Here is a 27,989-nt window from a genome sequence, read left to right as displayed (position 1 = left end):
CGTTAGCTCAGGTCATGATCCCAGGGTCCTGAGATCGAGCCCCACGAGGCGCTCCCTGCTCAGCAGAGAGCCTGCTTCTCCCTCTCCTCCCTACTCATGCTCTCGGTCACTATCTCTGACTCTCTCTCTCAAATAAATAAATAAAATCTTAAAAAAAAAAGAGAGAGAGAGAGAGAGACTTACCCGACTAAACCAACCAGGCACCCCCAAGCAGGCAGCTTTTATATCTTTTAGACAAATAATAACTTTGTGAAAAATTGACAAGAGAAAAAGTTTGGGCTTGGGGTAGTAAATTAGTGAGGAAGCAACAAGGTTTGCTTACACAGTCTTCTCAGCTCTAACTTCCCATCTCTGGTTGTAAGGATGTCTCTCTACCTCCTGCTAAGGGAGGGTAGCTTTCACATCAGAGATTTATTTTCTGCTTTCAGGAGGAAAAGGAGGTTCCAACTGTCCTTCTTGCACTGGTTATTTCTCAAGAAACTCTAATTAAAAATAATTCATATGCAAAGTGGTATATTTTGGGGTGGCATACTCTGCCCCCCCTCACTAACCAGTTAGTTTACATGTTGACAAATTGCCAAAGTCCCTCTTCTGAATGGTTGGAAATTGGACACCTGTTCCTTTAAGAAACATTTCTTGTTCGAGTGAGTCATCTCTGTCCTCTCACTTTGGGAATCAAATTTATTTTCTAGATCTTTCTGTTGAGGAATTTTCTTCCTTGCTTGCTGAAGACCAGATTCTGCTCTTGTCTCTTGGGATTTTTTTTTTTTTAAGCCCTGCTGAATTCGCTACTAAATTCTGAATGTGGAGAACAAGAAGTGAATCCGCTGAGGGAGGCAGAAAGTGGAGTTATCGAAAGTAAAAGAAAACTTCTTCCTGGAGGTGTTTCTGTCCCCACCCTCCTTCAAGGGACTTCTCTCTGGTTGGGTGGACAGGACTTAAGAGTCTGGGTGAAATTGGGCAGTTCAGGGGTCTTGGCCCCGGGCACTCTGTGATGTCGCTGGGACAGGGTGGAGCAGGTGAGTGCCTGGTGCAGAATGGCTTCTGAATACCATGTTTCCGGGACTCACTCAGTGGGCAGAGTGGGGACACCTCAGGATCCTGCCAGGGCCCCACATCTCTGAGTGGGCTTTCTCTCTGCACCACAGCAGAGGGCCTTGCTACATTTTAACTCTGAGGGATCTCCAATACTCTGCTACATTTCTCTTCTTAGTGCCTCCCCTTCAAATACAGACACAGTGTCTCCCTCCCACCCGATCATTTTGGAGATTCCAGCAGACATCCTTTACCTACTTCATTGGTTTTCTTTCCCATTTGGGCAGAGGGTTGAGTTAATCTCTCAGATGCCGCCCACCGCCTCATTGGCACTTTCTTCCATCTCCTCCCCCCCCCCTTCCCCCCCCCCCCCCCCTCCCCCCCCCCCCCCCGCCCACTGCCTCCCAAAAGACAGCTCTCTAAATCTTTTGATAACTATCCCTGAATTGATCTGTATCTTTGCAAGCAAAATGTATCGTTGTTTTGTGTGAACACACTATTTTTTTAACTATGAGCTGGAACAAGTAAGTAATTTCTCTGTGCTTCTGTTTCCTCAGCATCATATGGGATTCGTACTACCTCATGAGGCGGTCCTGAGGATTTAATGAGATAATATACGTTAACCACTTGCAACAGTGACTGGCGCTGCTAAATTCTCAGTAAGTACTTGCAATTATTACTATTTATTAGTATTATTTGGATTGTATTTTGCTCATTCTGCTTCTTTTTTTTTAAGGGAGCACTCTGGCACTTGAAGTTCTATGTTTTGCCAGGTCCCACTTTCTAAGCCCTATGGGGTATTACATGCTGGACAGTCTTCACAATCCTCTATAAGGACGACATAACTTGCCCACCAATCCTTGGTCTGATCCCACTTGCAAACCTTGACCAATCTGTTGGGTAGAAAGTGGGTATCATGTTGCTTTATTTTGCATTTCTCAGATTATTAAAGTGTCTGAGCATCACCTCGGACACTTTGGCTTTGTAAGCAAGTCCCTGTCAAGGAACTCCATGTTCAGACCCATTGTCTCTTTACAGGCTTTCTTCTTCTTGTCGATTTGTAGGAACTGTTTGGAGGTCATAGATAATTGCTCCTCCCGTGGTAGGTTCTGGGAACACAGACATGAAAGATGTGCTCCTGCCCTTGTGAAGCTCCAGCCCAGCACAGGAACCGGTCACAAAACAGTGGAATGAATGCTTGGGGTGATGCTCAGGAAGAACATCAGGGAATCCCTCCTGGGTTAGGATTTAACTCCTTGTGTTGCTGTGTTCTCACTCAGACTTGATGGGCAGAATGAAGTGGGAGTGAAGGGCATCGATAGTACTTTACCTGGCCCTCTACAGGTGAAGAGGCACTTCCAGACACCTCCTTTAATGCTCTCAGCTCTAGGTGGGTCTCAGCCTCCTGAGAGCTTATATTCTATTTGGGGAAAGAAAAAAGACAATTTCAAAGAAGAGCAGTGTTTGATTTTTTTTCTTTCTACTTAGAACATCAGAAAACATTTCAGTTGATTCACAGCAAAAAGGCTGGGCTAAGTGTGTTTTGTGCAGTTATGTCTCCAGGGCCCAGACCATGCTGAGGACCCTAGGATTTGTTTGTCTCTTTGGTAAGGTCATCTGGGCCTTTCAGGAGAAAGGGCTTTGATTCTAGAGTTTTCCAGGCTGCTGAGGGTAGGATATGGTGGGCTCAGGGCCACCATATTCTAGTGTAGATGGGAAACCATGAGAGTTAGCTTAGCAGACCCTCTGAGAGCCATGATGAGGACCCCACAGTTTTCAGATCTCTCAGAAGTGCTCAATCAATATTACTGAATGAAAACATTCAAGTCTTCATAATGAACCCAGAAAAATCTGTAAATTTCTGAAATACGGAATGAAGAGGCTCTTAATTACCATCCAGTCCAACTTCCTCATTTTGGAATGTGGTAAAAGAGGCCCCAAAGGCAAAATGACCCATCCAAAGTCACACAGCCAGAGCCAAAGCTCAGGTGGCCCAGTCCCCCCGCCCCGCCCCCCGCCCCGAACACCGTGTCCCCTGTTCCTCTGGATTCTTGCATTCTGGGAAGAGGTGGCTGCTCAGGCGCAAGCCGGCCTTACTCAGCCTAAATGAGTCAGTGGTTTCGTAAACAGGAAGTAGAGCGAGCGGTGCCTATTCTTCCTCAGCCCTTCACTCTTGTTTCAGTCGTGGCCCTTCTCTCTTGTTTTAGTCGCTTCAGGAGAAAACAGGCCTGTGAAGAAGCTGCTGCCACTGTGAGGGTCCCAGGATTGGCTTCTTTGGTAAGGTTGGTTGGGCCTCCTGGGAGAAAGACCTTTGATTCTAGAATTTTCTAGGCTGCTGAGGGTGGGAAAACCGTAAGAATTAGTAGGCCCTCTGAGAGCCATGGCGAGAGCCCCATAGATTCCAGAGCTTAAGGCCCTCTCCAGCTTAGGTGAGGTTTTTCTGGAATGCTCCGAGTATGACTGTTTGTACAGAGACCTTATCCTTAATTGAATCGTGGCCTAAGCAGGGGTAGAGTTGGGACTCTGGAAGGCGGTGACACCATCTAAATCTGGGCTCCGGCACATACCACTCTGATTCGTCAGGTTCTGTGGGGTCACTCTCTCTGCCGTAGTGGATTTATTAAGAATTCCTGGTTTTGTGTTTTGGGAGTATTTTTGTCTTTCAAAAATTTTTTTATATTTTAATCTTTGAAAATATTATGATTACATGTCCTTTTTTTTTGGTTAAATTCGTTCGCTGGCTTCCAGCTGCAAGCAGAATAAAATCTAAATCTTTGCAGGGCCTGTCGTTGAAACCCTCTAGGGAGATGCTCAAATCCGAGCCTGACGCCTCTCCTGCGAGCTTATTTCTAAACTGATTTTTCACAATGGTAACATGAAGACGATAATACCAATTTCTTCAGAGACTGGTAGTAAAATAAGTCAAAAAGATATTTTTACGTTTACATAGATATAAACACCTGTATATCATAATACAAACATTTATTTACATCAAATACTTTGGGGCATAAATTTATTATTAAAAATATTAAAGATACTTATTGTATAGTACAAATCTATTTATATAGAGTTATGATTTAACAGATATCATATAACTGAAAGTAAAACAAAACTTCCTGGCGGTATCGCATCCCCATCTCTTTCTTCTGCCTTGTATGCATTATATATGAAAATATTCAAATTTATATCTTTTATGTATGTATATGAACACATTATATATATGTATTTACACACACACGCACGCGAATATAAGTGGAAGGAAACCACTAAGTGTAACAAAAGAGTTACTTCTAAATGATGAGTTTCTAAGTGATTTTTCTTTTTCTTTTTATACATTGCTGTACTTTCTCTAAGGAATAAGTGTGACTTTCACTATTTTAGGATCAGAAAAATACAACAATAAATGCTCTTTTATTTATTTTTTAAGATTTTATTTATTTATTTGAGAGAGAGACACAGTAAGAGAGGGAACACAAGCAGGGGGAGTGGGAGAGGGAGAAGCAGGCTTCCCGCGGAGCAGGGAGCCCGATGCGGGGCTCGATCCCAGGACCCTGGGATCATGATCTGAGCCGAAGGCAGACGCTTAACGACTGAGCCACCCAGGCGCCCCAATAAATGCTCTTTTAAAAATATTACTGTAACAAAGTTTCTAGCCCATGATCTTATGCAGTAAACCTCGGTGCCATAAAACAAGAACCATCCTACGGTCCGTGTACCCATGGATCTCAGTGCCCAGAGGTGGCCCTTTGTCAAAGGTATAAAATTCTGTTGCAGCTAATTGCTTTCCAGGCACTATGACTAGAGAGGTGTGTGACGTAAACAAACCAAGACTGAATATTATGTCATAGTGTGTCCTGTAAAACCTGGACCAGAAAGAGGCCTTGCCAACATTTTCCCTACTAACTCTCCATTTTCATGTGATGCAGAAGTCATTTAGAAAGCATTTTCTAATTACTGCAAAGATAATAAAATGAATGAGATGAGGCAGCTACAGAGGACAGGAGCCAAGTGCCAATCATGTTATAACCAAACTCATATCATCCTGGCCTTGGATTATATTATTATTGTTGTTGTTATTATTATTATTATTATTATATACTGTCAGAAAATGCTATTAAATATGTAACAAAAGACTTAAAGAAGGTTTATTCCTTTGGGCTCAGTAATTACTACTTCTAGGAAATTATTCTAAGAAAATAATCAGAGGTGTACAGGGAGATTTACATCTTAAGATCTTATTCTAAATATAAGCAGAAACTGGTTACATACATTATGGTCCGATCCTATGATTTCATACTTTACAAATTTTAAAATCTGTGCTGTAGAAGAAAAAAGTGATGGTATCAAGATGTACTTACAATATTACCAGTGAAAATTCCACTTATACCTCAGAAATGTGGTATGATACAATATGAGGGGAAAAAAAAAAAATATATATATATATAAAATGCTTGGTAGGAAAGATAGTAAAATATTATTAGGTGATTATCTTTGGATGGGAGAATTATAGGTAATTTTTATTTTCCTTTTTATCTTTTCTGTACTTTCTAAAATGAATACAATAAGCGTTGTTATCAGAAAAAAATATCGAGGGAAAAAGATTCCGCTTTCGTTTGATAATCATTTAATTCTGTAAAAGGAGATTTTAACAGAGATTAGAACTGATTTAAAAATTTAAGGACATTGGAGCTAATGGTGCTAAACAGGGCTGGGCCTAGTTTAGATCCTTTCCTCCTTATGAATGAAAATGGGTCTTTAAGTAATGATTTTTGGGGCGCCTGTGTGGCTCAGTTGGTTAAGCATCTGCCTTCGGCTCAGGTCATGGTCCCAGGCTCCTGGGATCGAGCCCCGCATCGGGCCCCCTGCTAGGTGGGGAGCCTGCTTCTCCCTCTGCCTCTCCCACTGCTTGTGCTCTCCTGCTCTCTGTCTTTGTCAAATAAATGAATGGAATCTTTGGGAAAAAAAAAAAAAAGTAGTGATTTTCATCTACATATAAGTCCACGTAGAATAAGTAATACATGCACCTCCTAAAAATTTAAGCGGCAAGCCTGACTTCTCTGCCGCCCCGGCGTCCACTCCATCACGGGGCTTCTAGTTCCTCTCCTCCCACGCAATCACTGAAACAGCTTCCTGTGTGTTGGTTCTGTTCAAAGATCTTCTGTAAATACACAAATCCACGCACCACTTCACAAGGCCTTGTATAGATCACACAAATCCAATCATGGTGGTCTTCCTATTCTTTTTAAATATCTGAGTAAGGTTTCATTGAACTTCTGATACCGATAAGGAGTGGTTTCTGCCCCTTTGTTCTGTCGAGCAACACTGCCATGAGCAGCCCTGTACCTGTTTTTAAGTACAGCACGTTTAAGCTAATGTTGGAGAAACTCGTGGAAGTTAAATTGTGGGGTCATTTTATATTTTGACCGATAGGGGCCAAATTACCCACCTACCTATTTTTTTTCCCACCATCTCAAAACACTAGGTATTGCAAGTTTTGTGCTTCACCAATTTGGTAGTTGAAAAATGGTCTTTTGTAATTTCAGTTTGCCTTTTTTTTTTTTTTTTTTTTTGGTGAATGAAGTTGAACATCTTTTCAAATGTTTAAAACCATTGGTTTTAAAAAATAAAGCCACTGGTACTTTTCTCTGAACTGTGTACTTACGATGTTTACCTGTTTATGCATTGGATCGTTGGTCTTTATCCTTCTTTTAAAAAAATGACTTTAAGAAAATCAGTCCTTTTTCCCCCAAGTGCAAGATTTATTTATTTTTAAATTTTGTCTGGCTTATTTTGGCAGATTATTTTAGTTATTATTTAAGGACATTTATCAACCTTTCTGTAATGGCTTCCAGGTTTTCTGTTGTACTTAGAAAGATTCTTTACCACTGCATGATTATTTTAAACAATTCTCCAATGTTTCTTTCCTTAGTATTTTAATTTTCAGGTTTGAGGCTTTGATCCATCTGCAGCTTATTTTAATGTGAAGAATTCAGTTATGATCCATTTCAGTTTGTTCTAGAAGTCTGCCTAATTGTTCTAACAGCACATGTGGAAAAAGCCACCTCAATGTCGATAGCCCTTTTTGTAGGTGTGTTCAGTTTGGTTATTTTTCATTGTTAACTTCTAATTAACATGTTAATTTCTAATTTCATCGTTAACTTCTAAAAGAGAATGTGGACTGTACTATTTGTGCTCTTTGGGAATCTCGTATTAAGATTTTCTTTGTGGACAATTTTTGTGACTATTTGGTATGTGTTTGAAAGGACGTGTATTTGCTACTGGGAGGAAACAGAGTTTTCACTTGGGCCACTTCAATCTTCCAGTCTCTTCTACTAGATTTCTATTTTCGAGAATGGTGTGTGGAAGTTTCCTGCTATTTTGGGGGCAAATAGGTTCTCTGAGTTCTCTTAAGTTCTTTTTTAAAGTTTAAGTTCATCTAATACTTTCTTTTCTTTTAAGAACACAAATGTAAGGGCACCTGGGGAGCTCAGTCGGTTAAGCGACCGACTCTTGATACCAGCTCAGGTCTCGATCTCAGGGTCGTGAGTTTAAGGCCCCCCTTGGGCTACATGCTGGGTGCTGGATGTGGAGCCTACTTAAAAAGCAAAATGAAACAGGAGCGCCTGGGTGGCTCAGTCATTAAGTGTCTGCCTTTGGCTCAGGTCATGATCCCGGGATCCTGGGATCAAGCCCCACATCGAGCTCCCTGCTCGGTGGGAAGCCTGCTTCTCCCTCTCCCACTCCCCCTGCTTGTATTCCTGCTCTCGCTATCTCTGTCTCTGTCAAATAAATAAAATCTTAAATAAATAAATAAATAAATAAATAAAATTAAAAAAAAATGAAATGAAACAAAACAAAACACAAATGTGGTTGTGTTGCTTGCTCCTCTGATCTGGTCTCCTTTCCTGGTTAATGTGCCCATGGTATGTCATTTCCTGTTCCAAAGATTGTCATTTCTTGCCTCCTCCTTCATTCACTCTCTTACATAACCTTAAGCCCAAGAACACACTCAAGTATTTTAACAGTAGTTTCATTTACCTGAGAATATGTGCATACATTCTTCTTACCATATTACAGGAAAAGAGCAATTCTCTTTCCTCACTCCTTCACCCCCAAATTCTAGTTTTCTCCTTCATTCCCCAGAAGAAACTTTTGAATTTGTTAAGTCTCTTCCCAGAACCCTGTTACCTTTTTATTTTCTGCTTTTGCATATGTATCTGTAACCACTGAAAATCTCATTGTATTGCTTTGAGTATTTTTTAAAAAGTAGATGTATTTTTTTATATTGCAACTGCTTTTTCTATGGTTTTTTTACTGTCATAATAACATGACTTGGATAGCTATCGTTTTTATTTCAGAAGATGGAGGGCATTTTCTTAACTGCTGCACAATATTCTGTAGTGTGACTATACCTTAGTTTATTTAGCCATTTCTATGTTGATGGACATTAGGGATGTTTCCAGTTGTTCAGGGTTACACATTGTGTTGTGGTGACAGTCCGTGCACATATCCTGTTGAGTACACGTGTGTTTCTTTTTTTTTTTTTTTCTTTTCTTTCTATGGAACACTACATCAAAAACTAAACACGTGTGTTTCTAGGGAGTGTGATTTAGGGAATGAACTTGCTAGTTTGTCCCCTTATAGGTCCAGTAGGTTTTGTTTGCTACATTTTGAACATATGCTGTTAGGTGCTAGCCACATATTTAAGATGTCTTTTCTAAATAAAAGTATTTTCGTGATAATTGATTGCTTTGTGAAAGATTTAGGCTCTGCAGGCTTTGGGAATCCAGTGCAAAGTGTATCTGTCCAAAACACTTTCTTCTAGTTTCCAGAGTCAAGAAAACTTGTCTAAATAATGATGTAAATTCTAGATTAAAAGGGAGAAAAAGGGTTTTGTCCCATAATTCCAATTCTAAGAGAGAAATAATCAGAGATATGCACAGGATATGTGAAAAAGCTTTGCAATACAATATTATTTTTAAGAGTAAAGAAATTGAAAATTCCTTAAACTAAATTTTGCTATATCTGCATGCTGGAGATCAAGAAACATTAAAAATATGCCAAAGAAGAATATTTAATGGTGGGGTAAATATTCATTCTAAATATTAAGTGGGGGAAAAAAATAGGTGTATACACCTGGATAAGCAGCCTGATTCTGATTTTTATATAAATGTATCTTTGCGTGTATGTCTGATGTATGATATCTTGTGTGCATGTGTGTGTGTGTGTATGATAATGATAACTGACCATTTTATAATTTACTATATTCTCAATTTTCACGCACACAAAAAATACTGCTTCTACAATCAGAGTGGGTGCGGGGAGAGGGAAGGTGTTTTTAAAGGAAAAACTAAAAATTTCCTAGTCTTTCACGGTACTTTATAAAAAGATTAAAACTTAACCTTATTGTGCAAATAAAAAATATTTCTATTTTAATTAATTAATTAATTAATTTTTAGAGAGTGGGAGTTGGGAGGAGCAGAGGGAGAGGGAAAGAGAGAATCTTTTTTTTTTTTTAAGATTTTATTTATTTATTTGAGAGAGAGAGACTGAGAGAGAGAGCACATGAGAGGGGGGAGGGTCAGAGGGAGAAGCAGACTCCCTGCCGAGCAGGGAGCCCGATGCAGGACTCGATCCAGGGACTCCAGGATCATGACCTGAGCCGAAGGCAGTCGCTTAACCAACTGAGCCACCCAGGCGCCCGGGAAAGAGAGAATCTTAAGCAGGCTCCATGCCCAGTGCAGAGTCCTATGAAGGGCTCGATCTCATGACCCTGAGATCATGACCTGAGCCGAAATCAAGAGTCAAATGCTTAACCCACTGAGCCACCCAGGAGCCCCCCAAATACTTCTATTTTAACATCAGATATAGAAAATACATGGGTCCTGGTTCACTTGATCATTATTTCAAGTGATAGAATCAGGATTTGTGTTTTCATCCAAGAATGTTAGTGCAGGGAGCTTAAGGACCCAGGAACTCATCCACTTTGCTTCTGGGAGGAAAGAGGTACAAACAGGTTAAGGTCATTTGAGGTTAAGGAAAGTGCCCAGGAGCACAGAGTCTGTGGGATCAAGGAAATGGTGGAGGTGGACAGGAAGTTAAAGGTTTTCTAGTTCAAGTTTCTCAAACTGCAGCCCTCCGGGACCACCTCCTAAGGTATGGGAGCATCTGAGTAAGGAGTCAACCAAGAGTTCTTCAACTTTACAGAGTTTGAAAAACACTACTTCCCAACGAGTTTTCCACTGGGGAAACGGGAAAGCAGGAGGGTGAGGAAAGTACTCAAGTGCCCAGTTCCTGTTGGGTCCCCACAGCTAGGATCTGTTTCCTTCTTTTGGGTTAACCCTCATTTGTTCATTAATTGCTGACCATCACTGCACATGCCTTACAGGACTTAGTCAAACACTTTAGGGGGTGGGTGTTCTGATCCCCATGTTACAGAGGGAGCACCTAACTCTCAGAGGACCTGAGCTGCCTAGGTCTGGGGCCAGTGCCCCAGACAGCTTCTATCTAAGTTTTGTCAGACCCTAACGCCCCCTACTCTGAACCACTGCACTTTCCCCCTCCCCGACAGTCAGCTGCAGGTGGCTTCCTGCCACTTCCTGCCCTTTATGATGATACTGCGGCCGTCTTATGAGCTGGGTCCCACACCTGCTCCTCTGAAGAATCCAGTACAAACCCTGCTCTGAGGGCTTGTTTTATCACCAACATGGGCCTATCAGAGCAGGGAGGAGGAGGGGTGACTCAGGGGCTCACAGGAGGAGGACCCCCAGATTCTGGGCTGTTTGCGTGAAGGTTGTCCGGGATTTCCACAAACACTGCCCTCTCCTTTTCTATCTGCTCAAACGTGTGTGTGTGAAAATATCACGTCATCTGATTTGGAGACTGTTTGAAATGGAGGCTGACAAAGTTGACCTGGTTTCATTTCTGCATTGGAAGGCTGACAAAGTTGACTTGGTTTCATTTCCAGCTGTGGGTCCTTGGTCGGTTGTGGGGGCCGGTCCCGAGGCCTTTGGGGGACGGCACTGCATCATGTTTTCCTAGCACCATTGTTTCAGTCAGACGCCATCACTTCTCCAGCCTCCAGCCCTTCCAGTCTATCCTCCACACTTTTTTTTTTTTTTTTTGATTTGATTTATTTGAGAAAGAGAGCGTGAGAGAGTGCATGAGTAGGGAGAGGGGCAGAAGGAGAAGCAGACTCCCCGAAGAGCAGGAAGCCCGACCAGGACCCTGAGATCGTGACTTGAGCCAACGGCAGATGCTTAACCCACTGAGCCACCCAGGCGCCCCTACCTGCCACACTTGAAATGTTAATCCCAAACTGGATGACATTACAGTCCTTTCTTAGTTCCCCATCACCTCTGGGACAAAACCTGAGCCCTTTCCCCCACAGTACGAGGCCCTTTGTAATGGTTCCAGGCCATGGCTTCATCCCTTTTCCCACCATTCCTCCTCCCAGACACTTCGTGGTTACTTTTTTGAGCTCCTTGTGGTTGCTTGAATTGACTAGAACATTCTCGCCTCCATCTTTTGCATAAATTATTTCCTGCAAGAATTGTCCTTTCCCACCTTCTTCCCTCCAGGAAGCCCTTCTCCCTGGTTGCGTTAGGGTTCCTTTCTCTATATTCCTATGGTGCCCTGGTCACAACTCTCTGACTATTGGCTAATTTGTGTATCTACCTTCCAAAATAGTGAGCTAGTTGAGAGCAGAAACGTGTCCTGTTTGTTTTTTTCTTCCCTGTGTCCTCAGTAAAATGTCTAGAGTATAGTAGATAACAGCACTTAATGACGGAACTGGTAAATGGTACTTCTCCTCCTCATCTGAACATAATATTGTATTTTGACCTAGGCTACGACGACACTCTCCTGATACTTGACCAACATGAATTTCAGCAAATGCCTCTATAATATTGGAGAGCAGCTGGACAGTGATGAGCTGGCCTCCCTCAAATTCCTTAGCATGGACTACATCCCACAGAAAAAGCAGGAACCCATCAAGGATCCCTTGATGTTATTCCAGAGACTCCAGGAAAAGAGAATGTTGGAGGAAAGCAACCTGTCCTTCTTGAAGGAGCTGCTTTTCCGAATCAATAGACTGGATCTGCTGGTCACCTACCTGGACACCAGCAAAGAGGAGATGGAGCAGGAACTTCAGATACCAGGCAGAGCCCAGATCTCTGCCTACAGGTGGGGACAGCCTCCACAGTGCGGGCATTGGGAGGTGCGGGTGCAATGGACACATCTTCGTGGGTAGGGCTGATTGTGAGTGTCTATGTCGTATGACTTTGGAAGTTCCTCGAAGATGTCCCACCAGGGCCAGATTAAGGAATTTAGAGATCTTATATATAATTCAGAAAAAAAGTTAAACCATAAAATAAAAAATTTGTTTCCAAAGTGAAATAGGACCTGTAGGTATGCTGATATTAAAACAGCCATCTTCTGAATTGTCTCTCTCCCTGTTCTGTCTCCTCTTCTGTTTGCGTCTGCTCTGTTGATGTCCACGTCCTGTGCTTACTTTGCCCATTATTGGATAAAGCATCCCTGCTGCTTCTCCGAAATCCCCCTCCCACCTGCATGTGGTTGACTGTGGACGTTCTCAGTGGGGTTCTAGGCTTTTACTCCACCCTGAAAGACTTGCTTCATAAGGTTCTCCAATGGGGGCTGTGTGCTGCCCGTCGTGCTGGACCGGCCAGGCTGGGCCCCACAAAGACTGCCGAGCCCCTGTGTGGACAGTGGCAACCTCAGTCGTCTGTCCAGCCTCTGCCTTGCAGCTGGGCCTCTCCCTGCCTGTGGGGCAGCGGGACCCAGGGCTGATAACAAGCCATGTTCTCTTATGTCTTCATGAGTCGGTAACAGACTTTTGTGTGTGTGTGTGTGCAAAATGGTGATTTTATTAAAACACGGGCAGAAAGAGCAGCACCGGGGTTGTGAGGGATGACTGATTATATAGGTAACAGACTTTAAAAACAGGCACACAGGGCGCCTGGGTGGCTCAGTTGGTTAAGCGACTGCCTTCGGCTCAGGTCATGATCCTGGAGTCCCTGGATCGAGTCCCGCATCGGGCTCCCTGCTCGGCAGGGAGTCTGCTTCTCCCTCTGACCCTCCCGACCCTCCCCCCTCTCATGCTCTCTCTCTGTCTCTCTGTCTCAAATAAATAAATAAAATCTTTAAAAAATAAGAAAATAAAATAAAATAAAAACAGGCACACATTACCAACTTCTGTCTTTCAACATGCCCTATTACCAGATGCTCCTCAGCGTTATTTTTAGCTTCCCTTCTGAAAACTTCTACTCCAGCCTTAGCTGTGATGCATTTCACGGCCTCTTCTCTCTTGTTAGTAATGATGGCGAGTGTGATGGTACGTTCTCACTATCCCCTACTAGCCTGGCCTATTTATGAATGCCCTGGTCCTCAGTCTCAGAGACCTGAGATTCTGGCATGTTCCCTACCATATCTTTCTCTGCTCGAAGCTTGAGCATTTTGATAAGTGACAAAAGAGATACGCTGGGTGTATGAGTTTCCGAAGGCTGCTGTGGAAGTCCCACAAACTGGGTGGCTTACCACAGTAAAGACATTCATACTCTCACAGTTCTGGGGGCTAGAAGTTTGAAATGAAGGTGTCAACAGGGTTGGTTCCTTTGGAGCTCTGAGGGAGAGTCTGTTTCATGTTCCTTCCTCCCCTAGCTTCAGGTGTTTGCAGGCAATCCTTGGTCTTCCTCATCTTTTCGATGCATCACTCCAATCTCCTCTCTGTGCCTGTTTTTCTGAATTTCCTCTTCTTGGAAAGCCACCAGTTGTTGGACTAGGGCCAACCCTGATCTAGTGTGACCTTATCTTAACAAGATTATATCATCAAAGGTCCTTTTCCCAAATAAAGTCACATTCATCCATCCAGGGTGGACATGAATTGGGGAGGAGAGTCCGGGAGGACATCATTCAATACTGGGTAACTTTGTTTTAATGGGACTGTGACATCTTCCTAATGATTTTTTTTTCATTAAGGCAGCAATTAATCTTAAAAAAACAACAACCCTAGAACCAGGAGGGTCTTATCTTGTGCCCACCATCTTGGTCTTCTGAAGGTTGCTCTCCTTCTGTCATGTAAGCAAGGCTAAGGCAAATTGTCAATGTCAGACAGTGACCTGTACTTCTCTGGTGGAAGGCTGAGTCCCAGACAAGGGAAGATCTGTCTGTCAAATCTTTTTTTTTTTTTTTTAAGATTTTATTTATTTATTTGTCAGAGAGAGAGAGAGAGAGTGAGAACACAAGAAGGAGAAGCAGCAGGGAGAGGGAGAAGCAGGCTCCCCGCTGAGCAGGGAGCCCGATGCGGGGCTCGATCCCAGGACCCCCGAGATCATGACCTGAGCCAAAGGCAGCTGCCTAACCGACTGAGCCACCGAGGCATCCCTGTCTGTTAAATCTTTAACATGTTAGCTTGGGAACAAAAGGGTCAGCACAAATACAATCTACTGTTCATCATTGTTGGATATTAGCCAGGAAATAAAAAGTATGCTAGAGTGGCCACTTTCCATTTACGAGAAAGCACTAGACATTTTTATTTTCAAATTATAATTGCTGCCTATAAAATCAGTATCTTATAAACTACCCAGGTTTATTTCTAGACAGTGACGGTACAAGAAAGCCAGTAGATTTTAGTAATGAGGAAAGTAAGAGGGCAAAACACCTTATAAGAAAGATAAAAGGGCCGGTAACTTTTGACTGGACCCAATCTTGGCCAAACTGAGAAAACTTTGGAGAAATACTTCTAGGGTAGAGATTCCAGGAGAGGAAGGATGAAATAGATGACAATCCTGAGAAACTTCTGTTTGTACACTATTTTTATTTTCAGAACTTTAATTTTCTAATTTAATTTGAAGTTAGCATGTTTTTGTGTTATTTTCCTTTACACCACAATGGTGAAAGGTTTGCTGACATATTAAACATTCCTTTGTTCCTTCAACAGACATATCCCAAGAACCTCTCATGGATTAGGAAATAATAATGCCTGTTGTGTATCGAACACTCGATGTATTGCCAAAGATTGGTTTAAGCACTTCAGATAAATTTATTCGTATTATTCTTAATATGTCCCAGTGGTATATTGTATCATGTACAAGTTTACAGATGAGGGGAAAAAGTGTAAAACACGTCTACAGTCACACAGTTCTTAGATGATGGAACCAAAGTTCCAACGCCAGTAGCCCAGGTCCTCTGCACTTAACCTCTGCACCTCATGACCCACTGGGCTTATGGAAACAGAAAGGGCACAGACCTTGCTCTCAGGGGACTCAGAGGGCTTTGTAAGCAGACAATTATAACATGTGTGTAAACTTTCTGGCGATACAAAGGCACAGTGTGGTGAATGCAGCCTTGAGGACACTCAGGCAGTACTTGAGCTGTTAGTGGGTGAATCTGTGTCTGCAGATGGGACAAGGGAATGGGGGTGTGAGCGGCACAGCATACAGGGGTGGGGGCAGGGCAGCTGCGTGTGTTTGGAGAGGAGATGGGGGCAGGGGCTGAGGAGTGGCTAGAGAAGCTGAAGAGGTAGGCTGGGCTCAGTGCACAAAGGTTTGTATTCCAGAACCAAGTGTGGGGCCTTCCTACTGACGTTGATGGCCAGGAGAGCACTAACAAGTTTTAATTTAGGAAGTGATGATCCAGGGCACCTGGGTGGCTCAGTCAGTTAAGTGTCTGCCTTCGGCTCAGGTCATGATCCTGGCGACCTGGGATCAGCCCCGCGTTGGGCTCCTTGCTTAGTGGGGAGCCTGTTTCTCCCTCTCCCTCTGCCTGCAGCTCCCCCTGCTTGTGCACGCACTCTCTCTCAAATAAATAAATAAATCTTTTAAAAAGACCAGGAGGTGATGATCCAGTTTGCATTTTGAAAAGCATAATTTCCACAATAAAAACTTTTTTTTTTCCCCTACTGCAACAAGCTCCTGATTTTATAGTGAAGGACCAAGGAAAAACACAATTCATTTAACTGAAACTAACTGAACGGCATAGTTAGCGGACCTTAACTCTGTTAAGGGTGGAGTAGCTGGGCCTGAGTCAGTAGTCTGTCATGTCACTGCAGCATCCTCTCTGCGAAGATTCAACTCATAAATTATGTCATTAGCTGTCTTTCATTTAAGGGGAGGTGACCGGAATCAAGTTTCCACTGCCACTCCTCTTATCAAATGGGAAATTATTTGAGAAACCATTTCTAAAGTGTCTCCATTTCCCACCACAGGGTCATGCTTTTTCAGATTTCAGAAGATGTAAGCAAATTGGAATTGAGGTCCTTTAAGTTTCTTTTGAGCCAGGAGATCTCCAGATGTAAACTGCATGATGATTTGGTAAGACCTGGTGCTTCACCAAGATTTGGTCCTGAGGTTGAGTTGGCCGGTGGGGATTGCTGCGACTGGAGAGAGGGCTGGTCCAGTAAAAGCAACCTGGACTCTCACTTTTCAACCAGGGGAGAAGAAAAGAGTGGTTGGACAGACAGCAGCGTTGCAGATACGATTCCTTCGTATACTGAGAAGTGCTGCTCACATTGTCAGGAGCAGGGCAGGGTCAGTAGGGAGGGGAAGAAGACTGGTTGTGGAGGCACAGCCCGTTGCGGGGCCCCGCAGAGCCAGGCAAGACAGTGGTGAGCTGGAGACATCTCCAGCTTCTGCAGCTTCTGCAACACCTGGGACCTGGAACTCTGTGCGTGTGCGTGCATGCGTGTGCGTGCGTGCGTGCGGACTCTGTGCGTGCGTGCGTCCGGACCGGACGTGGATCACGTGCCGGAGGCAGTGTCGGGAGAGATGCAGTCCCCAGGGCTGTCACTCTGGGGACCAGGCTACAGTTGTCTCAGCCATGCACCTGGGCTATTTCACAGACGTCCCCTAAAGGTGTCCCCGGTGGTTGCAGCACAGGGCTTGGGGGCTGGGGCCTGGGTGACACCTGATGTCACTTTTCCTCTACCTTCTCATTTCTCTCTTCCTGGGCCAGAAAAGACAAAATTGATTCTCCGGTGCTCTATTGGCTTTATAAGACCAGGATATCCTGTCAGGAGGGTCAGCTTGGGAAGCTAGGGTGGGCCCTCTCTTTGGACAAAGTGGACTTACAAAAAAAAAAAGAAAATCTCATCTAAAACCCGGTATGCCTCAATCCAGGCTTCCAACTTTATTTCTCTTCCTTCTAGAACTTGCTTGATATTTTCATAGAGATGGAGAAGAGGGTCATCCTCGGGGAAAGAAATTTGGACACCCTGAAAAGAATCTGTGACCAAATTAACAAGAGCCTGCTGAAGAAAATCACGGATTATGAAGAATTAAGCAGAGGTAGAAATAACTTGACAGCTGTGAATTAGCAAAATGTATTCTTAAATTGACAAATCCCTCTACGTCGAGATTGTTTCTAATCAAATATGTGTTTGTTTTTTAATTCAGAGCAAACAATGAGCCCTCAAAGAAGTCTAGATGAAGTTTCAAATGGTAATTTGCGAAATACGTATTTAAGGCTTATTCAGTTAATTTACTATCAGATACCCCCATTGCCTCCTCTCCCCACAACCTTCTCACACATCCACATCTTAATGGTCTTGCTCTCCTAAAATCAAGAAGGCTCCGTGCCTACTTGTCCCCTTCTTTACACATTGAAAGATACACGCCTGCTGTCAAAAGACATAGACCTTGCAGCCCCAGGCTGACAAGTTTAAAATAGGTGAAGAGTCAGTCAGTAAAAAGATTTTTATTCTGTGGACTGCAAGGATATTATGTTCAAGGCAGTCTGTGAGTTTTCATTTTAAAGGGGACCTTATGATATCCTGGGTGCTCTGTGTTTCTTTACCAAAATCCCTTCTCTGCTATATTTCATTCCAGATATGTCTCAGTTGCTTGTAGGGGAGGAATCCCTGAGGGTACTGCCAATGTCGGACTCTCCAGGAGAACAGGACTATGAATCAGAGGTGTGTAGAAATTTGGACTCCTTTTTCTCTTTAGTTGCTCATTCTAGTTCTTGCATTCCTCAGCTTTTAAGCGCTCAGATAAACTAGTAAGGGGCAGATGCTTACTGGAAATTTGGAGAACTATAGAAAATTTTCAGAAACAGACAAATTTAAAATGTGATTTTTTAAGTTTCAAAAGTAAAAAAAGTGTTAAAATTTTATTTTAGTTTTTAGATTTATTTATTTGTTTGAGAGAGTGAGAGAGAGAGAGAGCGCATGTGAGCAGGGGAGGGGCAGAGGAAGAGGGAGAGAGAGAATCCTAAGCAGACTCCTCGCTGAGTGCAGAGGCTGATGTGGGGCTCCATGCGGGACCCAATCCCATGACTTGAGCACAAATCAAGAGTCAGATGTGTAACCAACGGCACCACCCAGGCACCCCTAAAATTTTATTTTAAAACCAAAGACAAAGGCACTGGAATAGTTGGAGGGCCGAGAAAGCAAGAAGCCTCCTGGCAACCCTTTCAGCAGCTGCCTCAGCCGAAGTGGGAGAAGGCTTTGGGAGAAAACTCTAGCAGGCCTGGGAAAAGCAAAGCCTTTTCTTTTAGGCTGACATTTCAAAACTGTTTCTCCACGGTGATTTAGGGGTAAGCAGCAAAGGCTCATGATCTAGCCATCTCTATGTTCTCATCTCAATGAGCCAGTGCAAGAATTGCCTTTCTAGATAATCACTTTAGTTTATTAACCTTCAAAGATTCACCAGCCACATTCTGATTCATTAGCCTGTTCACTCCTCTCTGTGATGGGAAGCAGAGGAAACCCTGAATGCTATCAGTCCAGTGGGAGACTTGAAATTAAGCTGAGAGAGACCAGTTACAGGTGGGCTCCTGAGCAAATTACCAGACCTCTCTAGGTCTGAAAACCAAGGATTTGCCAAAGTCATGTGGCACTTTGCAAATAGCAAAGCACTCTACTGAGTGTCGTCCCCACTGAACAGCTAACTGTACTGAGTGCCAGAGAGATTAGGTAACTTGCACAGAGTCTTAAGGTTATTACGTAGTAGAGCCAGGAATTTGAGCCCTTAGCGCAGAGCACTTTTCTCTACCTTGAGGAGCTGCATGGATTTCCCAACAAATGCTGAGTATCTTGGCACAGAAACGGCCCTGGGAAAGTCAGGATGCAGGGCTGTCTCTGACTGATACTGTCAGGTACGAGAGTCTGGATACTGTAACCTGCAACATAGCCAAGACCTGCCTGACTAGTCCGTCTCTCTCCTCCAGGCCCTGTGGTCCTGAGAGCCAAATTAAGTCGTCGGCTTTCAAAGTCCTGGGACCGTGCTATGTCCTGTGTGAAGGGCCGGCCCTCAGCTGTTAGCCCAGAAAAATAGATGAGTTGACTAGATGGCCAACAGAATAACAAGGTGACTGACAGGCAGCCCAAAGACAGCATGAAGACATTCATTCATTCAGCAACTCCTGATTGAGCTCTCACAAATTAATAAATTCTAGTTCCTGCTGCAAATGTTAGCTGCCTTGAGCAGAAACAAGAACATATGAAAATATGTTATGATGACGACAGTATTAATAGATGTGCAAAGTGCTCAAGAGGCCCAAGTACTGGGACCCTGATTTTACATACTAACTGTGGGGCAGAAGTCTGGGGATCCTGCGTCAAGGGAACGGGTGGAAACTGGTTCACCAGAGAAATGACGTCAAGTTGAGGGAGGGCTGGTGAAAGGACCCTTGCATCCCAGTTTGGCTAAGGGGACAGCCCAACTTCTTACTAGGGAGTTGTTTGTTCACATCTCAAGTGTTTGACCCTCAGAGTCAGCTCCTGGGTTGGATTTTTGTCTTCCAGGCATCGGAGAAAGTTTACCGAATGGAAAGCAAACCTCGAGGATATTGTGTGATCTTTAACAATTATGACTTTAGCATAGCACGGAAGGAAGTACCCAAACTTCAGAACATTAAGGATAGGAATGGAACAGACTTGGATGCAGGTACAGTAGAACCCTGAAAAGAAGTGAAATATTTCTAATACCTAAGTTTTTTTATCAAAAGGGGAGAACAAAAATTGTACCAATAGGGCCTCATGTTTCAGGAAAAAAAATGGATAAAACCATATTTCCTTGTGGAAATGAAGAACATTTTTGTATATTTGCTAATTTTCTGCTTTTGTTTTTTTAAATTAATTTTTTAATCAAAGTAATGTATATAAGATAAAATATCAAATCTTACTAAAAGGCTTATAGTAAAAAGCAACAACAATAAGCTTTGCTTTTAATTCAACTTAATGAATAGTGCTTCTGTAGAATGTATTAAGTATTAGGTGAAAACATTGCCTTGGGATCAAGACCACATATTGTAATTATAAAAGTTGGGCAGATGAAATTGTGAGTCTTTAATAGAAATACCATTGTCAAATATTAAACTAGCCAGAAATTCTTTTGCTCAGCCTCTTTAGGAGGAGCAACTTAAAAGAGAACTTATAAGAACTTACAGGTTAAATGAAAACTTGTGAGAACTTATAATTTAAATGAAAAAATAATTTTCAGTGTGTGAACATAGAAATGGCTCTACTAAAAGTGACAGAAATAATCCAACTCATCCAATATATTTTTGAAAATGGTGTTTATGAGTCATAACATCAGGTAATGCCTTATTTTTTTAACTGAATAAAGTTTAGAAAATTAATGTAGGTTGATTTTAATCATCAAGACTCTGCTAATGGTCTCTTAACACATATTCAAGCAAATCTATTCTAAGATTTCAAAAGCCACAGAGCTTTAAGTCCATTGGCTATATCACTCAACATCATATACCTTGGTCTTGAAGAAGAGAATTCAGGCCTTTGATTTCCATTCATTTACTATCAAAACATTTTTTTTGTAGAGAGAGAGAGAGCACAAGCATGGGGAGGGGCAGGGGGAGAGGAACAGAGAGAATCTTAAGCAGGCTCCACACCCAGTGCGGAGCCCATTGCGGGGCTCCATGTCGTGACCCTGGCATCATGACCTGAGCTGAAATCAAGAGTTGGACATTTATGGGGGCGCCTGGGTGGCTCAGTCATTAAGCGTTTGCCTTCAGCTCAGGTCATGATCCCAGGGTCCTGGGTTCGAGCCCTGCATCGGGTTCCCTGCTCAGCGGGAAGCCTGCCTCTCTCTCTCCTACTCCCCCTGCTTGTGTTCCCTCTCTCACTGTGTCTCTGTCAAATAAATAAATAAAATCTTAAAAAAAAAAAGAGTTGAACATTTAACTGACCGAACCACCCAAGTGCCCCACTATCAAAACATTTTTATTAAAATAATATTTGATTGAATTTCTGTCCTTTGGTCAAAGGGTAGGTACAAAGTTGCAGATTTGTAACTTATTTAGAGATCTAATGAATGACATAATGACTATAGTTAATAATACTGTATTGAATACTAGAAATATGCTAAGAGAGTGTATTGCAGGTGCTCTCATCACACATACACACACACAAAAGGAATTAAGTATGTGAGGAGATATATTATTAGCTTGACTGTGATAATTACTTCACTGTATATATAATCAGTTTTATGCCTTAAGTATATACAATTTTTAGTTAAAAAAAAATCAGGCACCCTGAAAATGTTGAAAGACTGACTAGATCTTAGAGAACTTGGACAAAAAATAAGGTTATGCATATGGAAAACAAAGCAATGAAAAAATAATGCAATTACTAATTCCAGGAAAGACAAAAAATTTAATAAAAAAGGAAACATAATTAAAGAATATTGTTTACATAGTACTATTGATTCGATTAAAAGTTGTAAATAACTGTATAAGAGCATCAAATGCTCATCCTCCATAATAAGAGCTCAATACAAAGTCTAAAATTTATAAGTAAATAAATAGCAAAGAGGTCAAATTCATTACAAAATGGAGGTGAATACCAAAAAATAGTTGTAAAAAGTTGAAAGTGGTTGCCTTCATGGAACATGACTGGGTAATAGGGAGAGTTAGAGAAGGGATAGCTTTTTGTAATAGGCCTTTTAGTTCTACTTGATTTTTTAAACATTCATATCTTGTATTTTTCTTAAAAGATTTATTTATTTGAGAGAGCAAGTGTGAGTGGGGGGGGAGGAGAAGAGGGAAAGGGACAAGCAGACTCCATGCTGAGCGTGGAGCCTGACATGGGGCTCAATCTTCACGACCCTGAGATCATGACCTGAGCCAAAATCAAGAGTCAGACACTCAACCGACCGAGCCACCCAGGCGCCCCTCATATTTTGTATTTTGATAAACAAATTTGAGTGTTCAAGATAAAATAAGTATGAAGCTTCTATTAAAAATTTTTTTTTGCTTTTTATTTTGATTATGTAAGTAATACAATCATTATTTAGATTGGTTTGGTAGTAAGCCTAAATAATAGCTTACCCATCTTATAGACTAGTTGAGCAGAGACAGAAGGCCAACAATAGCACTCTCCCCTTTCTCATTTGCCTCGGGACTGGAAGTGTTTTCAGCTGGGGGCAATAAATATTAGAAAACTATGTAATTCGGCCAGTGATATAAGGGTCTTGTTCTTCAGTTCTGGTTCAGATTCTTTGTACTCTAGCATCTCTCTCTCTCTCTCTGTCATCTATCTATTTGACAGAGAGAGAGAGAGACAGTGAGAGAGGGAACACAAGCAGGGGGAGTGGGAGAGAGGGAAGCAGGCTTCCCGCTGAGCAGGGAGCCCGATGCGGGGCTCGATCCCAGGAATCCAGGATCATGACCTGAGCAGAAGGCAGACACTTAGCGACGGAGCCACCCAGGCGCCCTCTGGTTCAGATTCTTAATCTGATCAGTGTTCTCTCTAGCTCTGGACTGTGGTTTGGGGCTTATTCTGGTGTAATATGACTTTTCTTGTTTCACTTTTCAGATGCTTTGTGTCAGACCTTTAGTGAGCTTCATTTTGAGATCGTGCCTTTCAGAGACTCTACAGCCATGAAAATCTGTGAGGTTCTGAAATCCTACCAAAGCATGGACCACACTAGCAGGGATTGCTTTATCTGCTGTGTCCTCTCCCATGGAGACAAGGGCATCATCTATGGCTCTGATGGGCGGGAAGTCCCCATCTATGAGCTGACCTCTTACTTCACTGGCTCAAAGTGCCCTTCCCTTGCAGGCAAGCCCAAAATCTTTTTTATTCAGGCTTGTCAAGGGGATAACTACCAGAAAGGTATAGCTGTTGAGACTGACTCCGAACAGAAGGAAGCCTATTTAGAAATGGACTCGTCACGGCAGAAGAGATATATCCCAGAAGATGCTGACTTTCTGCTGGGGATGGCCACTGTGAACAATTGTGTTTCCTACCGAAACCCCATGGAGGGGACCTGGTATATCCAGTCACTTTGCCAGAGCCTAAGAGAAAGATGTCCTAGGTAATTTTTGCCTACTCTGCCCTTCATTCGTTTCTAAATTTCTAGTTATGGATGACATAGCTGTACTTCCCAGGTCAGTTGCAAAGTGGGAGAGGGGGGCAAGCGTTAACATCATTAGTTCATAGAGACACTTACAGCAGAGTTTCTTTTATTTAGTGCCTGAAAGGACAGTCGGGGTATCATAAAGCAGGGAGTGATGGTAAAGTCAGTTCAGCTCTGTTTTTAGGCAGAAACATGACTCAGCCAACTCAACTAGTTTTGGAAGTCTTCCAACAAGGTAATAACCCATTTCAATGGTTAACATCCTCCAGCTCTGTTAAAGTTCTATCATAGCTAATCAACCCTCTTGGTGTGTTGTGGGAGAGAAGTACCAAAGAGTAGAAACCCTTTATATTCCCACTAATTTGGCCTGATGTGAAGCTACAAAATGTGGGAAAATATCCCTCCCTCATTTATTATACCCTATGCCTCCTTTAGTTGAATGATGGTTTTGTAGTCATAGTTCACTCAGATGCACACATAACTGACAGGTGAATAGCGAGAAATCTTCTAGCTCTATATCTCATCATGCTTTAAGTGTATGAAGAGTAAGAATTTCCCATGGCAGATCAAGGAGTGAAACATAACATCAACACCATGTTTTCCTTTTGTAACTTAGACCACGAGTCCTACAGAGGCTGGTGAGAAAGGGGTGGAGTGGTTGCAGGAGGCATTGGGTTTTCCCTTGCCCAAAGTGATTGTAGATGATCACAGAAGCAGAGGATGTTTTTTTGGGGGGGGCACTGAGGTGATTATGGGGGCAAGAGGCATAGTACGTGGAAGAGTAAGGTACAAACAGATCAGGAGGGAAGGAACCCAAATCTGATGTTGACTCTGAGGTTTCTGATGATCAGTAGAGATCTTGAGTAAACCAAAGGTAAGTTATTAAGCTCTGAAACTACTCCTTTTCCTAGAAAGCTTTGACACATCTTAGTTTATCAGCTTATGATTTCAAATGCCTGGCATTTTGAAGGAAGGAACTGTCACTAACTAAGAGCAGATGAAAGGGTTTGCTGGTATTGTTTCCCCACAGATGGTCACAGTGTTGTTGTTTTTCAGGGGTGAAGATATTCTCACCATCCTTACCGAGGTGAACTTTGAAGTGAGCAATAAGGATGACAGAAAAAACATGGGGAAGCAAATGCCACAACCTACTTTCACACTGAGGAAAAAACTCTTCTTCCCTCCTAATTGATGCTACTGTTTAGCTGTATAACACTATGCTTAATTTATTTGTTAGTAGAATGCTGCTATTTGCCTTTTTTTTTTTTTTTTTTTCTTTTGGATGGCAGGCAGGGGAGAGAATCGGAGTCAGGACAAACTAATTCCTGTGCAAATTTAAGCCTAAATCTCTGGCTTTGCAGTAATAGCTAGAGATTTATAGCCCTAGGTAGGATTTTAATTTTATTTTTGATTCGATGAAAAAGTTTTTAAAACACTGAGAGTAGATAAGAAAATATAGAAAGTTTAAAAGAAATGTAACATCATAAATTTAGGTTCAAAAACGGTGTCAGAATGAATGTTCTTTGCACATCTCTCATCTGCTTCCAGCCTGGAATAATTTGATTCCCTTCAAATTGTTAAGTATTTAAAAAAAAGTTAAGGATATCATGCGAAGGCTTTAACCTGGAACACAGAGTTAATGGTAGTGCAGAGATTTTTTTTTTTAAAGATTTTATTTATTTATTTGAGACAGAGAGAATGAGAGAGAGAGAGCACATGAGAGGGGGGAGGGTCAGAGGGAGAAGCAGGCTCCCTGCCAAGCAGGGAGCCCGATGCGGGACTCGATCCCGGGACTCCAGGATCATGACCTGAGCCGAAAGCAGTCGCTTAACCAACTGAGCCACCCAGGTGCCCCCAGTAGTGCAGAGATTTTATAAGGCATAAGGAGATGGGGAATGAGGAAAGCAGTTTCCCACTTGAGGCCTCAGAATAAGTGAATGTTGTTCAAGTACTGGGAGACAAAGTCAAGAAAACCATAATCCTTCTCCTTTCTGTGAAAGGGCTGATTCCTCATTCCTGGTTCTTATGAGAATTTGTCATATTTACATTCCAGCTAACTGGATGTGCTTCTATGGAGCAGAATGTGAGGTAAAATTGTTAAAAGGTACTGTTGGGACTTTTTTTTTCCTTAAGTAAGCTCTATCCACTACCTCCCCCCCGCCCCCCGCTGACCCCCACTACACGACATGGGGCTTGAACTCACAACACCAACGTCAAGAGTCACACGCTCTATGAACTGAGTCAGCCAGGCACCCCTAAAAGGTATTGTTAAAAAGGAGAGAGGGGTACCTGGGTGGCTCAGTCGTTAAGCATCTGCCTTTGGCTCAGGTCATAATCCCAGGGTCCTGGAATTGAGCCCCGCATCGGGCTCCCTGCTCAGTGGGAAGCCTGCTTCTCCCTCTCCCACTCCCCCTGCTTGTGTTCCCTCTCTCACTGTATCTCTCTCTGTCAAATAAGTAAAATCTTAAAAAAAAAGAAAAAAGGCAGCAGCGGCACCTGGGTGGCTCAGTCTTTAAGCGTCTGCCTTTGGCTCTAGTGTCTGTCATGATCTCAGGGTCCTGGGCTCGAGCCCTGCATCAGGCATCCTGCTCAGCCGGGAGCCTGCTTCTCCCTCTGCCCTTCACCCCACTTGTGTTCTCTCTCTCTCTTTCTGCCAAAATCTTTAAAAAAAGAGAGAGAGAGAGAGAGAGAGACAGCAGCCCCAAATAGAGTCACTTGTGCTAAACCCCATGTCAGCAAACCAAGACTTAATACCTAACCAAAATGCAGTTTTAATTCCCCGGGAATGTAATCTTTAAGCAGGCAACATGGAATTACCTGGTCAGCACTGGTGAAATAATCTGCCTGATAAACTCCTTCCATTCCCCTTAGGAAAGTGACCTAATGCAATTTGATCCAATCTGATCTTTAAATTTACTCAGTTGAATTTCTGTTGTTTAACGGTTTGCAGGGGGATGCCAGTGACCCTCTCTCAAAGGTCACTGAGGGAGATTTTTGTGATCTGACCTAGCTAAAAAAAACCTCATATGTAATGCTCCTACATCCAACCTGATCTCTTCTGATGTGTGTGACAGGCAATCCCAGAAACACCTGAGCCTCCTCTCCTGAGCTACGAGGAGACCTTGTTTCAGTGGTAAAAGACACCCTAACTCTGTTTAGATTTAGATTTCACAAAACCCAGGAATTAGTTTCCTTGTTCTTATTATTTATAAGTACCATTAAATCCATATTTGAAAAGACTGATGTTAATAACACATTAACATCTTTTTGTAGTTCCAGTCTCTCCCTTTCCAAGCCATCCTCTACACTAATTTGTAAGTTTTTTTAAAAAAATATAAGTTTGAAGCTGTTATTTCTTATGTTAAAATCTTTTAACAGCCTTTTCTCTTATTTGCTTCTATATAATCAATACCTCATTTGCTTTTTTGCTAGTGATACTGTACTCCATTCATGCAGTTGCATTTTGTTTCTTTATGTATTTAGTTCATTCTAAATCTGCATGAATGTCTTTTTTTAAAGCTTTTTTTAAAAGAATATTTTTTCAATAATATATATTTTTAATAATATTTTTAATAGAAAATAGAATTTTAACTTATGTTGTTTGGAGATTGTTTTTATTAGTTTTGTTTTTGTTTTTTTTACCATTAGCATCTCCCAATGTTGGCTCATGCAGTTAATTTTTTTTTTTTTTAAGATTTTATTTATTTATTTGAGAGAGAGAGAATGAGAGACAGAGAGCATGAGAGGGAGGAAGGTCAGAGGGAGAAGCAGACTCCCTGCCGAGCAGGGAGCCCGATGCGGGACTCGATCCCAGGACTCCAGGATCATGACCTGAGCCAAAGGCAGTCACTTAACCAACTGAGCCACCCAGGCGCCTGTCATGCAGTTAATTTTTAAGAAAATTTTTTGCCCATATTTAAGACTGGGACATAGGTAGGATTTTAATTTTATTTTTGATTCAATGAAAAAGTTTTTAAAAAACTTAGAGTAGATAAGAAAATATAGAAAGTTTAAAAGAAATGTAACATCATAAATTTAGTACTGGGGTACCTGGGTGGCTCAGTCGTTAAGGGTCTGCCTTCGGCTCAGGTCATGGTCCCAGGGTCCTGGGATCCAGCCCTGCGTCACATCTCTGCTCCGCGGGAATCCTGCTTCTCCCTCTCCCACTCCCCCCTGCTTGTGTTCCCTCTCTCGCTGTGTCTCGCTCTGTCAGATAAAGAAAATCTTTAAAAAAAAAAACCCACAATACTTTCTTTTGAAAAATCAGAATATCTGACCACATTGATCCCATGCTCTTGTGTGGAATGGGTCCACCCCACTCAATCCCCTACATTTAGGCTGATGCCAATGACCATTTATCACCGTGCTTGTTTGTGTGGTTATTTTTCCTTATGTCCAGGCCACTTCACTTACTTATATTGCCTGCACTGTGGGGATTTGAATTCTGGTGATTATTTAGAGAAGGTGGCAAGAATCATCAGAAACTTTCCCCAAATCATAGTTACAGGGAAGATGATTGAGAAGTGGAGCAGTGGGGACACACATAAGAGAAAAGGTTTTTGGAATTGAATCAATAAATTATCATTCTTGCTAGCTAAATGCCCCGGGGGACAAAAG

At 42.3% G+C, this 27,989-nt stretch overlaps 1 protein-coding gene across 5 annotated transcripts; it reads left to right on the top strand.

The window, feature by feature from the left end:
• The first annotated feature begins 680 nt into the window (after positions 1–680).
• On the top strand, positions 681–25,054 carry CASP8 (caspase 8). Of its 5 annotated transcripts, XM_035007389.1 has the most exons (12): positions 681–1,019; positions 1,593–1,694; positions 2,316–2,425; positions 3,243–3,312; positions 11,882–12,219; positions 16,262–16,367; positions 17,201–17,339; positions 17,448–17,492; positions 17,880–17,965; positions 19,799–19,940; positions 22,829–23,330; positions 24,429–25,054. In XM_035007389.1, the coding sequence occupies exons 5-12, from the start codon at positions 11,915–11,917 to the stop codon at positions 24,562–24,564; spliced, it is 1,461 nt and encodes a 486-aa protein (XP_034863280.1). In that variant the 5' UTR covers positions 681–1,019; positions 1,593–1,694; positions 2,316–2,425; positions 3,243–3,312; positions 11,882–11,914; the 3' UTR covers positions 24,565–25,054. The 5 variants fall into 5 exon arrangements, with proteins under 5 accessions (XP_034863280.1, XP_034863282.1, XP_034863279.1 ...); XM_035007391.1 differs by lacking the exon at positions 2,316–2,425 and having other exon boundaries at positions 681–858; XM_035007388.1 differs by lacking the exon at positions 2,316–2,425.
• The last annotated feature ends 2,935 nt before the right edge of the window (positions 25,055–27,989 follow it).

Source organism: Mirounga leonina, unplaced genomic scaffold, assembly GCF_011800145.1.
Source record: "Mirounga leonina isolate KUSES-001 unplaced genomic scaffold, KU_Mleo_1.0 Mir_151, whole genome shotgun sequence".
Taxonomy (NCBI): domain Eukaryota; kingdom Metazoa; phylum Chordata; class Mammalia; order Carnivora; family Phocidae; genus Mirounga; species Mirounga leonina.
The sequence above is the reverse complement of the archived record's forward strand: the minus strand, read 5'-3'. Positions and strand labels throughout refer to the sequence as shown.

Bases quoted from the DNA above. Each gene is read 5' to 3' on its own strand.
- CASP8 (XM_035007391.1), top strand. From the start codon at position 11,915: ATGAATTTCAGCAAATGCCTCTATAATATTGGAGAGCAGCTGGACAGT. The intron at 17,340-17,447 runs GTAGAAATAACT...TTTTTAATTCAG, and splicing joins TTATGAAGAATTAAGCAGAG to AGCAAACAATGAGCCCTCAA. The intron at 19,941-22,828 runs GTACAGTAGAAC...TTCACTTTTCAG, and splicing joins TGGAACAGACTTGGATGCAG to ATGCTTTGTGTCAGACCTTT.